Source organism: Notechis scutatus, chromosome 1 (genome assembly GCF_049901735.1).
Source record: "Notechis scutatus isolate UNSWTSFEM ecotype Mainland chromosome 1, rNotScu1.2, whole genome shotgun sequence".
Classification (NCBI taxonomy): Eukaryota; Metazoa; Chordata; class Lepidosauria; order Squamata; family Elapidae; genus Notechis; species Notechis scutatus.
The window spans coordinates 161,185,880-161,202,711 of NC_142009.1; the positions used below are offsets into that span (position 1 = coordinate 161,185,880).

General features: G+C 36.9%; 2 protein-coding genes across 4 annotated transcripts in view; one reads left to right on the forward strand and one right to left on the reverse strand.

The window, feature by feature from the left end:
• Positions 1-3,900, forward strand: part of ITGB2 (integrin subunit beta 2) — a 42,741-nt gene extending 38,841 nt beyond the window's left edge. For both annotated transcript variants that reach the window (XM_087949242.1, XM_087949241.1), the window contains exons 14-16: positions 430-635; positions 1,521-1,687; positions 1,959-3,900. In XM_087949242.1, coding sequence (XP_087805368.1) covers positions 430-635; positions 1,521-1,687; positions 1,959-2,024 — 439 coding nt within the window. In that variant the 3' untranslated portion in view covers positions 2,025-3,900. The remainder of the gene's footprint in view (positions 1-429; positions 636-1,520; positions 1,688-1,958) is intronic.
• Positions 3,463-16,832, reverse strand: part of KMO (kynurenine 3-monooxygenase) — a 27,074-nt gene continuing 13,704 nt past the window's right edge. For both annotated transcript variants that reach the window (XM_087949243.1, XM_026679057.2), the window contains 11 exons: positions 14,987-15,035; positions 13,936-14,023; positions 12,964-13,129; positions 12,783-12,854; positions 10,232-10,353; positions 9,318-9,465; positions 8,412-8,469; positions 6,966-7,048; positions 6,784-6,885; positions 6,609-6,668; positions 3,463-5,325 (listed from right to left, as the gene is read on the reverse strand). In XM_087949243.1, the coding sequence (XP_087805369.1) occupies positions 5,203-5,325; positions 6,609-6,668; positions 6,784-6,885; positions 6,966-7,048; positions 8,412-8,469; positions 9,318-9,465; positions 10,232-10,353; positions 12,783-12,854; positions 12,964-13,129; positions 13,936-14,023; positions 14,987-15,035 (1,071 nt within the window). In that variant the 3' untranslated portion in view covers positions 3,463-5,202. The remainder of the gene's footprint in view (positions 5,326-6,608; positions 6,669-6,783; positions 6,886-6,965; positions 7,049-8,411; positions 8,470-9,317; positions 9,466-10,231; positions 10,354-12,782; positions 12,855-12,963; positions 13,130-13,935; positions 14,024-14,986; positions 15,036-16,832) is intronic.

Sequence of the window (16,832 nt, forward strand, 5' to 3'; positions counted from 1 at the left end):
GAGACTTTGTATGAATGCTTTGTAGAGTTATCTATCTGCCTTTATACATTCAGTCACTAATTATAGAGGACAGAATATCTCTCATCTCGATAATGAAAGAGCAAAGGGGATAAATTGTAGAGGACAGAATAGTTGCTGTAAAGAGAAATTGGGCTACTGTCATTTCTCCTCAGTAAACATTACCAGTTGACCAAGGACAGTTAATGTAAATCCCAGAGATCTCACCTATTTGAGATTAGCTCAAACTTGTCATCCTCCTGACCCAGTACTTACATAGTCTGTATTTTAATAAGTTTGCATTCTCTCAGCTTTACATCCTCACTTACAATATGCTATAATATGCTATATAAAAACTATAGATCTGTTGTATCATGGTTCTGTTACGAAACTTTTTTTTAAACAAAGCTTTGCTTCTTGATTGTTTTTTAGTTCCTGTGTTGAATGTCGTGCTTTTGGGACTGGTCCGTTTGAGAAGAATTGCTCTGAGAATTGTTCAAATATTATTGTTGAAAATAAAATACGCCCAAAGAGTATAGAATGTAAGGAAAAAGATTCAGAGAATTGCTGGATCTCTTACACAATGTTTCAGACTGACGGAGAAGAGCAATATTCTATTACATTCAAACCTAAGAGAGGTATGCTTAGTGCCACATCACCAAAAACTAGCATCTGTTCTCCATTGTAATATCTCTTGATTAGAAATGGCATCTGTGCTGTGCAATTGTTGGACACAATCAGTAACAGAAGCAGATCTTGGCCTTCATTGTGTAAGTGATGGGAAGAGACAGAAAGGCAACTTGGTATTGTTCAATATTTTGAGAGGACCTCATGCAGATTTTTCTTCTTTGTGACAGAAGAAGACCCAAGAGGAATTAGTGAGTCAGAATTAGTTAAAAGGTCTCCCCAGTGGTGGGATTCAAATTTTTTTACTATCGGTTCCGTGCACATGGCTTGGTAGGCATAGCAGGGGAAGGTTACTGTAAAATCTCCATTCCCAGCCCACTCCAGGGGGAGGATACTGGAAAATCCCATTCCCTCCCCACCCCACTAACCTGCTTTCCAGCTCCGTTCTCCTGTGCAGGGCAACAGAAGAAGACCCAGCCAATCAACTGGAACTCAATGGGAGGCGGAGAATAGATGGGGGCGAGGCCAGTCAGAGCTGGTATTTGCCGGTTCTCCGAATTACTCAAAATTTCCACTACTGGTTCTCCAGAGCTGGTCAGAACCTGCTGAATACCACCTGTGGGTCTCCCTCAAGGGATTGCGAACCCTACCACTGACAGAATATGTTGGCTTTAAAGAATTTCTGGCAATCTCATATGGAGATTCAGGATCAGTTATTTATGTAGGGAAAAATGTATCATGTATATTTTTGAATTCTGCCTCATCTTTATCCATTTAAAAAATGCTTACCGCTAGTAATATATGCAAACAGATATAGCCTTATAAAAACATACATAGCTGTATGTCTGTTGTTCAGTCAAGCACACATATTTAATCATTTTTCTTTCTTCTCTTAGAATGCCCAGAACCCCCAAACATTGCAGCCATAGTGGGGGGCACTATAGCTGGAGTGGCTCTTATTGGGCTCCTTCTTCTCCTGGCTTGGCGGCTAGTGGCAGAGTTGATTGATCGCAAAGAATATCAGAGATTTGAGAAGGAAAAATCCAAGGCCAAATGGAATGAGGTAAGATGTTTAACTTTTGTAGAAAGATATAAAGGAAGGAGAAGACCTACTTGTGGCTTTTTCTTCCTGTATTTGAGTTATTAATCAAAGTACTTGATTCAGCTTGGTGTACTTGGACAGATCTTTGGTGTAGATTCTATCGTCTTCCTGCTGTTTAGTTTGGGTTTTATCAAGCTGCTAAGTGAGTTATGATTGTCCATCTGAATCCTGATCTGCTTTTGAAATATTAGGTTTTATTAGCAGCTAAAGGTTTCTGATGTTTTATTGACAGGCCGACAACCCTCTTTTCAAGAGTGCCACTACCACTGTTGTGAACCCCAGATTTAATGGCCAATGAAATGAAACTTCAGCAACAGTGCAAAGCACAAAGAAATTCTTCAGCAGAAAAACAGAAGATGAATCCATTTTCTTTTCTTAAATCAACCATTACTGCTGTATATTAATTAATTTTGAGAAAACCATTCTGTGGATTTTGCAACATGATTCTGTCCAATTTTTTTTTTATTTAAACTGTTAGCATTAAAGACTTTTACTGCATATGTCAGATGAAGTACTCATAATAACTAGGCCTCTTTCATTCATCACCCACACAAACTGTAGAAAATTGAATTTCAATTTCATGTGAAATTACCTAAAACTCTGCTATATTACTATGCAGTATGTAAATAAAATTGCCAACTACCACTCAGGGAATTCTTTTCATTAACAATTTTGCTGTTTGTAAGGCCTATTTTAAGGCGAGGTACATAGTAAGAAGGTGATGAGCTATTACCACAAAATGGCAATGGTCCCCTTGGTTTAAATTGCTGATTTTACTACCTCAGAGGGCTTCCAGTACTTAACATATTTCTAGCATTGCTCTTTCCATACATATAGCCTATATGTATCTTTGTGTATGCTTGTCTTATAGTTTACAAAACCAGGTGAGTAATCAGAGAACCTTGGGGGCGGTTTGAGGGGAGGGGGGATATTTGACTATTGTGGAATAGCCTCAAATGGCTTTGGCTCATCCATGATTGTAGGTCAGCAAGCTTTGTGAGGCAAACCCAAAACCTAAAATTTTGTTTCTTGGTTACAAGGGACAATTCTGAAACTATTATCAAATGAATTGGAAAATCTATAAAGACTTTTATTCATCTGGTGTTATATCAGGGATCTGATGATCTGATAACTTTGAGGAGCAGATTATGACATGAGGATGAGCTTCCTTGTGCCAGAAGCCCCAGTAATTGGATTGTTTTAAACAACAACATGTTGGTAAAAATGTACTTGCATTTCTCTTCCACTGTTCAGAATGTCTAGTTAGTCCAGAAAAATGAGTTTTTCCAAAAGTATTACCCAGTGAGTGATGAGACTGAGTGGTAATGTCTGTTTTCTGGTTTAAACTTAACAACTATATCAGATGCTGAATATAGGAAATCTTTCTATAAAAAAATACTGACAGATCCACAAATTATCATCAAATAGCTTTTTGGGGGGGCTCTTGATTAGCTCTATAATAAAAAAACATGCTAACTCATAAATCAGGCAAACCATATTATAATTGATGAGATGCATGAACAGAGTTTTATCTTGGTTTACCAATTGCATTAAACCATTTATATTAGTTTGGTTAAATTGCTTAAGTCCACACAATATAAGCAAATGCAAAGCATTATGAGACATGGTAGCGGATGAGATGTTTCATTTTTGACATATGTAAATCCTAAATTTTGGGCACTGTAGACATCAATTGCTGGTATAATAGCACAAATTCTGGACATTACATGAGGAACAGTATTGTCACCACTCATTTTAACCAATTTTAATTAATAGAATGGTACATGAATTAAAATTCTTTGTGAGTAAAAACAACAACCCTCTAGTTCTACAGCAAAAGATTAGTTTGATCAGGCAAGCTGTATGCAACCCCAGATAAAACAAGCTTTAGCACTGTATATTAAACTTTGTCAGTTTTCAAGATGCTAGGCATGATCATCCACAGGGAAGGAACTTGTGCAAGACAACAATTGCAATTTAAACTCTCCCGTTTTGTATTAGCACTGCTATGTATTACATGTATATGTACGTAAGGAGCAGAATTTGTGATGTCATGATGTGTCTATTTTCACAAAATTTTGGTCTGGTGCGGATTCCAGGCACTTAATAAGGTACTTGATAAATATTGTTAATGCATCATTGAAATCAATAAACCTTTTACTGATTTAAAGCCATTTCAATTTGTAATTATGTAGCCATGCTTTCAATTCTCAACTATACACTGATACCAATAAATCTCATGTACATTTCAATTTGTGCTCAAATATGCCTTGTGCGTTGAAGTAGTCTGAGATGTGAAAGCGGTTATTTGGTATCAATTTTATTTCCCCTTAAATTATGAACAGATAGGATTTTCATTCAATTAAAGGCAAGTAGGAGAAGACTGAGCTGGGATTATGTAGTATAATGAGATTCAGGTATGTAATCAGAAATATAACAGATTCAAATGTACTTCCAATTTTCCTAGTACTCTGCTCCACTATTCTTCGCAACTTTGCCCCCAACTTTGCCCCCTTCTCAGCTGCTTCCTACTGGCCCTTCCACCCGCCAATCATCATAGCATCTTCTCACCAGCTTGGCTGCCTCCCATCTTTCTAGGATTGTCTCACTGACCTGCTCATTTCCTAATTTTCCCAGTGTCTTCCCACTGGCCCACTGCCTTCTGAGCTTCTCAGTGTATGCCTGCCCATTCTTTAATCTGCTTGGAGTACTTCTGTGGACTTGAAAACTTTCCTAATCTTGGTATTTTCCTAATCACCCTATTTTTCAGGCATTTGCCTGCTAACCCGCCAATCTTACCACCCTCTCAGAACCATCTGCCTTAAAATCCATTAAGCATGACATTGAGATTTAGAACTGTGGATGGAACTAATATCATGCAGGCTGAATGTCACTGTTGCCACAAAACCTGAAAGACCCTCCAGATCATATTTTGAGGATACGCAGGGAGATTATTGCAATTATTGAAACTGTTCTAGCAGAAATAGACAACTGGATCCCAACCAACAACTTTATTTTTTTTTTTCACCATACTAGAGTTTGTGAAGAATGGAATTCCGGGATTATATGATTTTTTTTTTAAAAAAAAGATGCAATAACAATTGAATTAGATAACACCTAGCATTGCCATAATGATTATCTTATGGGAGGGAACCAAAGATGAGATGGTAGAACAGTCTTAGAAATGCCCTAGCATCTTCTGTCAAAATGTGTTGATGATGTAGCTGGGATATTGCAGATTTCTTGCAAAGGAAACACAGGATAGCAAAGCAATCATAAAATGCAAGGCATATCCATATCTAGAAGCAGCTTGTGACATGTTCACCGATAACAAAATAATAGTGAATTTCTCTATATGAACAGGAATTTAGGTCTTGGATCCAGCACTCATCTACATCATATGTGTTTTTATATTTGGAAGACCAAGAAAGTATTCATTTCTATCTCAAACGATTTCTGAAAGTTTTCCACCATTTTTAAGTATGTCTCCACAAATTCTCTACACGAAAGTCAATTTTGGATAACTTTCCATGTCTGAACAGATAGATGCCACTCACTGCTGCTGCTACCATGGTGAGGAAGAGGCCTCTATTGATCACCTTTAACAACAACGAAAAAATTGAATTTTAGTAAAAGATCTGAAAAATATTCCAGGTGGAAACAATTGTAATTATTTTGCCAACGTTTTTAGTAAGACTTAAATCTAGATATTTAAGGCTACTGTTCTGAACACACATCAAAGTCAGTCCCAAAGAAATTCAGGTTTGAGTTCAACAAGCATTTCTTGCATCCTTAATTCCAAATTTTTATTTCTTTGTTATATCACTCTCTGTTTTCATCTGTCCCTTTACCTCACCACGAAACTGGTAAGATATGGCACAAGGGAATCTGATGATGATGATGATGATCATATAACCACCCTAGTTCATTAGTTTTCTCAGAACTGTTTGGTGAGATTGGGTTCATATTCCAGGAAGGAAGAGAGAGTCCTGGAAGGAAGAGATTTCAGGGCAGGCTCAGATGCTCTGCTGATCCTGAGCAGCCTCAGGACTCAAAAATTCTAGCTAGGGGATTATATGCAGGAGTGGGATTCAAAAATTTTAACAACCGGTTCTGTGGGCGTGGCTTAGGTGGTGGGCATGGCTTGGTGGTCATGTTATTGGCTGGGTACGGCCAACTCAATATCACATCGAGGCATGATCTCCTCGCCTGGCCTCTCATGACTGTGGGGATGCTGCAACAGTCGTAAGTGTGAAAAATGGTTATAAGTCACTTTTTCAGTGCCATTGTAACTTTGAATGGTCACTCCACACAAGCAAAGTACCAGCAAAGGAGGGGAAAAAAACTCCAGAGACGTTCCTGAGACAGGAAGTCTAGTCCTGCCAAGAATGTAATAAGAGTTAATGGAGAGGCAGTTTCTGTAAGCAACACCAGAATGTTTCCTTCCTGCCTTCCTTACAGGATTAGGCCAGTAATTTCTTCTAACAACCGGTTCTCCGAACTGCTTAGAATGTTAACAACCATTTCTAGTGAATAGGTGTGAACTGGTAGAATTCCCCGATTATATGTAGTGATTGTCCTGAAGTGTTTCTGGCCATGCTCTCCATCCTGATTAACAAAGAGAGGATGAGTTGGGTACGACCTTTAGGTCTACTGGGAAGCTATTTGCATCTTTACAATATATATAATTTGATGGTACTAGATATTCCAAATTTTCATCTTTATAAAATCTAAAGTGAAGATAGATATACTTTTCAACTTCTTCCTACACATTTGCTACAACAATAAATGTTTGATATAGCTGCTTCAGGCAAATCTCATTGTACATGTTGTACTCTGACAATAAAGGTAATAATGACAAATACAACTGAATTTAATTTACCTTATTCTGCCATTTCCATCGTTGCACAGCTTCATGGTATCGGATTCTGGAGAATGTTACCTGAAGGAGATTACAAAATCAATATAGGACCCTGGGTGTATCCCAGAAGGAAAAAGTGGACAGGTGAAAAAAATATATATACAAAATCCTGCAGTATTAAGTGTTAGAGTCTCACCATAGTATACAGAGGAATGATGATAGAGGGCAGGAGGGCATGAAGCCAATTGTCTATATGCTTTCGGAAAATGAACCACTTTGAATTCACACGTTCCCGCATCTGAAATTGGAAAAGAGATAGATTTGCATTTGATGACATTGCCCATAATTCAATGGCCAATCAAATATTCTTTAACTCACCTCTATATAATTATACATGGCTAAATCTGAAATTGCATGATCGTCAGGTACCCTCAGCTTTGAAAACATTGGAAGGCAAACACCTGAGGAAAAAGCAGGGACAACACAGGCCTTCTTCAGAGAAAAACTTTGATGATGCCACAGAAGATGCAAATAGAAGTTGCAACTAGTTTCCATTCCCTGATCAGCATTAGTTGGATTAGGGTTAGGGTTATACCCTTTTTCATGTTTTATTTATAGCTTTATGAGCATACAGTGTCTAAAGATACAATCTGTGAAGTGTTTATAGTAATATTCTACTTCAGTCCTTGTCAATTCAGGTTCTGCAAGAGTTTTCAATAAAAAAAAATAACATTTTTAAAAAAACTTTGCATGTCACATAATACCAGTGCTTGTAGTGTTGGAAATTTTTAATAGATTCAGCTGTTGGCCTGCCACTTTGCTGTTGCTGATGTCTACCATATAATTTTTGTAACTTTATATTTGAGCCTCATCATGTCACCCATTAAGGGACATTTTTTTGAAGTTTTGTATAAAGTTATCTATATTTTTATACATATTACTTAGGGTTAAGTACTTATAATAGCTTCACTATTCAATATTATCCATATTTGTACATCGTCAGCCTTTTCTTTAAAAAAAAATGGAATGAGATTACCTTTACCAAAATTTAATTTAATTAGCTTAAAAAGTTTAGTATGTGTGCCTTGTAAGTTCTTAAAATTTATGAAAGGAAAGATTTTAAGAATGATAACTTTGCAAAACTGTTTTTTTTTTTTTTTCAGGAAAAGGAAGGGAAGGGACTAATTTTTTTAGTTTAAATAGGGAAAAACTTTTTACATGAATCATTGCTCATTAGCATCTTATACAGAAGAAATTTGTGATAAGACTTTTAGGTTTACTTGTATGTTTAAAAAATCAAATAAGATTTTTTTAAAGAAAGGAAAAATTGAAGTTTTATCTACAGTATTTGTATTACTGACTTATATTAGACATCCTTTCTGGTGATGGAAAAATCAAACAAAAAGAGAGCCACAAAAATATAATTCTCAATTCCAGAGAACACCAACAATTACTTATTGTATCTACAACTTACTGTACCTACAACTTACTGACCATACTAATGTACCATGAGCTATAGAAAAAATATTTTTATGTAGTTTATGATACCAGTTATCTCAGAAAGATTATTTCCATTTTAGGAGCAATCATAGTCCTTATCTCCTATTCTGCTACACACATACATCACCTATCTGACTTTACAATCCGCCTAGCACACAGAGGTTGGGGCAATTGGTTGTCAATGCAATTTTGCAGAAGGAGAAGACACACCCTCAATATGTGGATGGGGGAGTAGATGACAGAGATTCTGAACTCATTTCACATAAAGCCATTTTTAATTTGCATTTGGTAGAATATTGTTTTTTCTACCTCACAGCCACTTACAGAGGTCATTTTGAAACTGGTCCATCAGCTCATCAAAGACTAGACAGTCTTCAAATCCCTGGGGGGAGAAATGCAAGGAAAGTAAGAACCTAATTTTAAATAGTAAATTCTAATTCCATGGGTATTGTATTGGGGGAAACACAGAAATGTGTGACCTAGTAAGTGCCAAATTACTTTTACAATTTTCAAATGATAAAGTTGTCACACAGGCCAGGTACCACTTCCTGAAACCTTGGTGCTTTGTTCTTTCTGGCCAGTTAGAACAATCAAATGCTCAATTACAAATATTTAACTCAAAATTAAGAAAACAGAAGTGATTATCTCAACTTTAACAAATGAGCTAGATCAAGGATCTTCAAACTTGGCAAGTTTAAGACTTGGGGACTTCAACTCCCAAAATTCTTGAGCTAACATGACTGGGGAAAGAATTCTGGGAGTTGAAGTCCACAAGTAATAAAGTTGATACAGAACTTATAGTTCCTCCTACTCCAAATACATTGTGTTCTTTTCCAACATTTCCCTCTTTATAGTGAAGATCTTGCCTTCCTGTTCTCATGTTCACTTGTTAATAGACGTGGCATGTTTACATTCTCTGCATTCCTGCTCCGAGTTTCTCCTGCCCTAAGAGAATCCTGACACCATCTTACAATCCTTTGCCCTATTGCTTGGCAGCTTTGTCTTTACTCTGATCCCCTTTTTCCTTGTTGTGTGAGGAAATGCAGAGGAAATAGGGCACTACTCTTTTTTTAATTGGCCAGCTCTACTCCTTTAGATCAGCAATGAGGACAATTCTGCAATTATCTGAAACTGCTGCGGAGGGTGGAAGCTGATAACTGCAAAGAAGCACTCTTTATTGAGAAACACAAAAACACCAAAGATTTCAGTTGCAAAGGTTCTTTGACTTACAGCATTCATGCCTTGGCCATAAAAGGGTACAACGGCATGTGCAGCATCTCCCATTAGCACACATTGAGAGCCAGTGTGATACGATGAGCATTTCACAGAGATCATTGCCTGAGCTGGTAGCACAAAGTAATCTTGCATCAGTTCGTGCCTGAAATTTCAAAGTGCTGTATCACTGATTAAATGCTAAGTAAACATTTATTTGATAACTGATTGGAATATGGATATTTTGAAAGCTGCAAGGAGAATGGGAAGTGGGGTTTTGGCATAACTATTTCTTAGATACCCAACAAGTAGCAATGTATAAGTTCAGAACTTCAAAAAAAATAAAGATCACAAATATATACATACATGCATACACACATTTCAAATAAAAAAAATTATAGACAGATGTATGACTGAGCTCCTAAGGATTTTCTGCATTGTCTTAAAGACTTAAACTATTCTTATGGTTGATCTGCATTATGAAATAACATTGAAAAAACATCACTAAAGAAATGATTAAGTACTAATATAAAGCAAAGATTCAACAACATATGCAAGTTGGGGTTGAAGGATAGCTGGACTTGGTAGGTAGTTGTTTTGATCTTTACTTGCTATTTAAATATTTAAACAGAGTTTATTTTGCTGAGTTAAACTTTTATAAACCATCTTGGATTGCAGGACAATTTACAAAAAAGCCATCTCAAAATCTTTTTTTAGAGTGAAGACCAAAGTAATAAGTGGAAATTAATGCACAATGGTAAGCACTGCATAAAGAACAGAATCAATGACTTTAATTTCTAACATAATCTCTGCTAGAGCTTGCTCTGTCATGTGCAACGGCTGTTTAGATGCTTTTATGCTTAGATTAGGGCTTGTTTTGCTTTATTTTGATTTGATTTGATTTGATTTATAGTAGACAAATTGAAACTTACTCTCCTATTAGAGGAACTGAGTCTGGAAAATAAGTTTTGAAGAAATTCAGCACTTGCTCTCCTGTGGCAAGCTTTTCAAAATCATCAAAGGGCATGAAAAGTGTACAGGTGAATGATTTATCCTATGGATTAAAATGGTTAAATTACATTAAAACTTGAAAATAATTTTGATTCAGTAGCAATCCTAAAATCAAACTTGCAAAATAAAGAGAATATAATATAAACCACACACACACACACACACATATAAATATATTCATTTTTTGTAACTTCACTTATTTGAACATAAACACACATACATGTATACATATATTTATATATATTTAAATTCTACACTTTTCTATGCTATTTCATGAGGTTTTCAGTAAAAAGAGGATCCCACTCTTTTCAGAGGTACTGCACTTACTTTAGGGCAGGGCTGTCAAACTCCCAGCCCATGGGCCAGATGTATGGCCATTTATTTATTTATTTATTATTTATTTGATTTGTCAATCACTTACAAGATACAGATATAAGTATAAACATGGCTATAAATACATGAAATGGATACATATAAGAAAAAAGAAAGAAAGAAACAATAAGACAGGGACGGTAGGCACGTTGGTGCGCTTATGCACGGCCCCCCCTACAGACCTCTTAGGAAAGGGGTGAGGTCAATAGTAGACAGTCTAAGGTTAAAGTTTTTGGGGTTTGGGGAAGAAACTACAGAGTCGGGTAGAGTATTCCAGACATTGACCACTCTGTTGCTGAAGTCGTATTTTCTGCAATCAAGTTTGGTGCAGTTAACCTTGAGTTCGTATCTATTGTACATGCCCAGTTTAGTGAAGTGGGGGGGAAATCCCAATATGTCATGTGATGCTGTCATGATGATGTGACTTTGATACCCCTGATTTAGGAGCTTCCCCCATTGCTTGATTGAAATGCTACCCGCCTTCTTGAAAAGGCAGAAAACTTTATATCTCCATTGCCAAACTCTTATATTTTATTGGCTCTGTTCATTGCTAGTCATCTAACTTTTCTGGCTGACAAAATCTACAGTTTTCTTTACATTGAGGATATTTCTGGGTGATATCAAAATAAATGCTGCTTTGGGCTACTGTAACACCAGTATAGTTAAGGATGACTTAAGCCTGCTTTCCTGATGGATTGGCAATGAGCTGAAGGTAATATCTTGGGGACATAGGAAAATGCCAGGGCATGTTAGTACTATGATTAGATGCAAGTGGGGAGATATCCACAAATTTTTATCTGTTATCTTGGTGAACTTTCAGGTAATTAAGATGGATGAGATGTTAATCACATTTCAAGGATTTAGAGTCTATTGGTTTGGAAATGGAACGGGCATTCAAACATGAAATATTTATTTATTGCTTGCTCATGTTTGGACAGCAACCATCAGCAAATGGGTGTATGTGAAGTAAAAGAAAATGACATTTTAAAATACCAACTCCAAAACTGTCTGTTAGAAACTAGGAGTGTACAAAATATTGATACCATCTGAGCTAAAGACAGAGAGAAAGGATGAACTACTAGGTGAATGTACTATAATCTTCAACTCTTTGAAGAAAAACAAGTTGAGCAATGAAATAACCCTTTAATCCTATCAGTTGAAAATAAAGCCAGAAAAAATAAGGATGAACAAATAGAGGTCTGATCTTTTCTAACCTCTGAACCACACACATTCTACCTTGAATTACTGAAGGGTGACTTATGTTTGTTTGTTTGATTTTTCAGGCAGCCCTCTAGTAATATACTGCATAGTACAGCAGCAGAACATCTAAAGTTGGGAAAGAAAATAGATCCTTAGAACAGCTTTATTACTGAATCATGCCTGTCCAACCAGGATGGAATGGCAAAAAAGGTGTTTTTTTTCCCCAGTCTATTTTAAGAAATGAAATAGCAACGTTGGTTTTGGCTGTTATGAGATAGGTTTTGCAATTACTGCATTTTTATCTGACAAGAGACAGGGAGAAGGGGACACAATAGGTGGTAATAGCTGATATTTAACTCCACCTGTTACACTGTTCCTTCACTACAAAAAATGACCATTTGAACCTTGTCCTTTTCTAGAATATGCTATACTGTAATACAGAGAAAATAGAAGCTTCTGAACTCTTGTATACTAACCAAGCTTTTAAAACAGCAATTCTGATGATTGAAGTTAGTTTCACATCTTAGTACAGCATGCAAGTGATGCTTCCTCTCCTCCACTTTGTGACTCCTCCTAAAATCACCCTTCGGGCTGTAATGAACTAGGCTGGCAATGCTTTCATACAAGAGAGGACAATTATGAATAAGTGAATCCACTCAGGCAGTTGGAGGAGTCAGAAATTACCCGCCAGTACCTGGCAGTAGCAATAAGAAAGGATATATGAATGGGAATGAGTGTAGGAATGGAATTTGCAGCAGAAAAAAATTAGACATGCAGTTCCAGGCATGCAATCTATAATACTGTATGCTTCCAGGAGCCAACATTGACTGAAACTGATTGTCCAGACCAAATCCAGATTCTAGAATGTCAAAGATGAAAGATGCATTTAGAGTCTCTTACCAGGTTTGGCAGTGCAATCATCATGAATGTGTTCCTAGGCCAAATGTGAAGATAGTTTGGCTCCATTGCAAACTGAAAGACCCAAAAAAAAAAAGGTAATGGAAAGATATCTGTCAATGCCAGTGTATCTTATGAATTGGGAACAGCAGAAACAAGTTCATTGTGAATTATAACTACCTACATCACCATTTTTTGGAGGAATTTTCAGTTCCAGATATCCATGTGGAATATACACTTGACTGTAATCGAACCGTGTTTGTCTCATAAACTGCTTCCTCACTGTGGAAAAGGCTCCGTCACAGCCCACAATTAAGTCACAGGTGATCTTTTTAGTCATTTGGTCTGGTCTTTAAGAAAACACAAAAAGTACCATTAGTATGTGTGCTCAGGCATAAATAAATATTGTGGAATATTGTGTGATGATTGAACACGACTTCTCTTTGCTTAGATCTCTCTTGTAGCACCAAGTTTAAAGAATGTACTTTTTTTTCTGCTTGACTCCTTCACATTTGGGTAAAAAAAAGTAAGTGGAGTTATTTTTGAAATAAGAATTTTGACATCCAATAGATCCTGGCTTTTAAAATTTTATATATTTTAATGTAACAAATGACACTACATGTCATTAGATATTATTGACAATAAAATCTGGGTTTTAAAAATCAAGTATAGATTTGTGAGTCCTCTACTGCAATATTATTCATAATAGTTTTTGTGTGAGATGATCTTTTCAAATGCCCATTCAATATGTTTCCATACATTTCATCTTATATTTTTATTAGGAGGAGAAGAAGAGGATGAAGAGGAGACTAAGCAAATGCATTAAATAGGCGCTTCACATTAGACTTTATTTGTTGAAAAAACTCGTAATCTCCTAAAAATATAAATCATTTCTCAGTAATAAATATATCCTGAATTCAGCAGAAGTCCCTCTATCCAAGATATTATATTGCCAAGAGTTTATGAAGTACAGTCTTATGGTTGTTGTTTGTGCTAAATTGTTAATCTTTGCTAACATGGGGGTGGGGAACCTAATGATTTTTCAATTCCCACAAATACAGGCCCCCACAACAGTTGGAAAGAGTCACTGTGGCCTATTGTTTGGGTACTGGTTAATAATTAGAGTATGCTGGGAAAATCAGAGTGATTTGATTACCCTGAAAAGGTCAGTAGCCCTGAGTCTACATTGCAGTGAAGCAGTTTGTGCTCAAAGTATAATTTAACATTGGGATACTTCTCAGCAGCTGTAAATAGAGGAAAAAGAAACAACATGAAATCTAAACATTGAGATATATTTTTTCTTAGAGGTAGTGAACAAGTGTTTGCAAGAAAACTGTTCTGAAATAATTGATTTTATAAAATGTAGCACATTTTCTAATCATGTCACTTTTTCTCACCCAGTCCATTCATTAAGATCCCTGTAGTTAGATCTGGGTAATTTGACCTGACTTTTGGCACTTGATGTGATGTATATGCATCCACTTCCAAACTTTCTGCCTTCGTCTTCTCAATAACTCTATTTTGCACCATAAAGACCAATCATATGGTGAAAAACAAGTCTGGCCCACTCCAACATACTCATTACTTGTTCACTGTAAGCAGCCAGGACTCTCGCAGCTCTAAGCAACTTTCTATTATCCCTGGTGAAAGTGCTGTTCTCCTATTCTTGAATGGAGGATGGGTTATAAACTCTACCAATATAACTTTTGCTACGCCCATTATTGCTTTTCTGCAGTCTCTTTTTTTTGGCTTGCCCCCAAATGTTTGTGTTCTAAATTCCAGCATGCTGGGCATTGAAAGCAAAATGACTGGATAAACTCTCTGTCTTGTAATTACTGAGATGTTCGGCTTGCCTGAGCTTGTGGAGGTGTGTAACTTTGAAAGATTATTTAAACCTAAAAACCTGGCAGTCAGTTGACAGCCAGCAGAGGGCTAATGGGTTTTGAGAATTGGTGTCTTCAGAGGACTTTATTGAGGTGCTGATTTTGAGTTGCCTTTCTCTTTCTATCTACACAGCATACATATACTGTACTGCTTGTAGTCTTTGCTCATGTAAAAGGAGAAGATAACACTCATTTTAAACAGTAAACAGCCATTCATCTTTCTTATATGTTGATTCTATCTGAGTAACGATTTCACCTCGAACACAACATAATTTTATATGTGATAAATTGAGAAAGGATCAAAACAGATTAAGCCACACTTACCAGTCAATAACTCCTTATTCAAATTTGCTCTGTCTATAGAGAGAATATACTATTAAAAAAACAAAAACAAAATAAGGCAGAGAACATTTTATATGTTTAACTATATTTGAATATAGCCTTGTACAATACACTTTTTTTCTAAGATTTAGCAATATAAATCTTAGATTCTTTTCATGACCAGACACCATGGTTACTAAAAGTCCATCCCAAAAAATTATCCCTTGATCTGCTGGAGGACCCCATATTTTCAAGAACTTTGAGAATAGTGCTGATGGGGATATGTTTTCCAGAGTCAATCTTGTCTGTAAGATAGAAAGGGAAGTCACAACACGGACCGTAGCGAATGAGACTGTGAAAAGATAAAGGAAGCCAAAAATTAGAAGAAGCATCTCCAAATACCATACATAGAGGAAAGCAATAGAAGAACTCTTCTGTATTTTTACCAAGAGAACCATATGCACATGGCTGAAAGTTCAGTTAAATTTAGACACCAGCTGGTGAAACATTATCACCCCTAGATCAGAAGGCACTGTTTTAGATACTGTAGAGGAATATTGAATATTCACAGATAAATCTGGAAGTAATGAACTCACCAAACCAGAACTGCAAGCATATCTAGTGGTGTCACAGTGGTTAGAATGCAGTACTGGAGGGCTAACTCACTGCTTACTCTAGGAGTTCAGCCCTCAACCCAGCCTTCCGAGGTGGGTAAAATGAGGACCCAGATTGTTGGGGGCAGTAGGCTGACTATATAAACTGCTTAGAGAGAGCTGTAAAGCACTGTGAAGCGGTATATAAGTCTAAGTGCTATTGCTAATCAGTGTTGGTATCACTGCTGAAACAATTGTAAAACAGAATGTGACCAAAGAAAACCAAAGAAATCATCAAAGCAGACATGAAGCTCACAACATTTGATGCCTTGGGATTTTAGATGGACTGGATCCGGCCACTTCAAATCAGATGATTACATTATACTCTTCAGGATATGAAATCATATTAAAGATCAGAATAGCAATGATGCTCCAAAGGGGCAGTTCTATATATTAGGGGTCTCCAGTCCCCAGGCTGTGGTCCATTACCAGGCCTTGGGCCTTTCGGAACAAGGCTGTGGAAGTGGTGGGTGTGTGCATGTGTCTGTGCATCTGCACTTGTGGAAGCAGTGGGCAAGCATGTGCATGTGCACTCCATTTGCAGGAGTGGTGAGCATCTGTGTGCCTGCCATTCATGGAAATGGAGTTGCGCTAACTTGGAAGCATCCCCACTTCCCCTCCCCCCACCACTAGTCCACAAAGCAGGAAAGGTTGGGCAACTCTGCTATATATGCTTAGTTAACTGAAGGCAGGATAGAAATGATATCTATTAGAATTATTATAATAGACACCTATTAGAAAATATCACATACTGAAATTATAAACAGTTACAGAAGAAGAGGAAGTTAAAATAGCTAATAGCTCTATGTCAAGAAGTGTAGAGACTGAAAAATGGTGGAATCAAAATAGCAGTCCAAACAGTGGTGGAATTCAATTTTTTTTACTACCGGTTCTGTGGGCGTGGCTTATTTGGTGGGTGTGGCTTGGTGGTCATGTGACTGGGTAGGTGTGGCTTAGTAGTCATGTGACTGGGTAGACGTGTTTGGTGGTCATGTGACTGGGTGGGTGTGGCCAACTCAATGTCACTCACATCAAGGGGTGCCTCACCTGACCCCTCCCAGCCATTCCTTGTCACCCAGCTTCAACTTATCTATGGTTCTGTAAAAAAGTTGTTCACCTTTTTTGACTTTATTATCTGCATACTACAGATGTACTTTTATGGACCACTGAAAGGAGGAAATGGCTCACATGCTTTA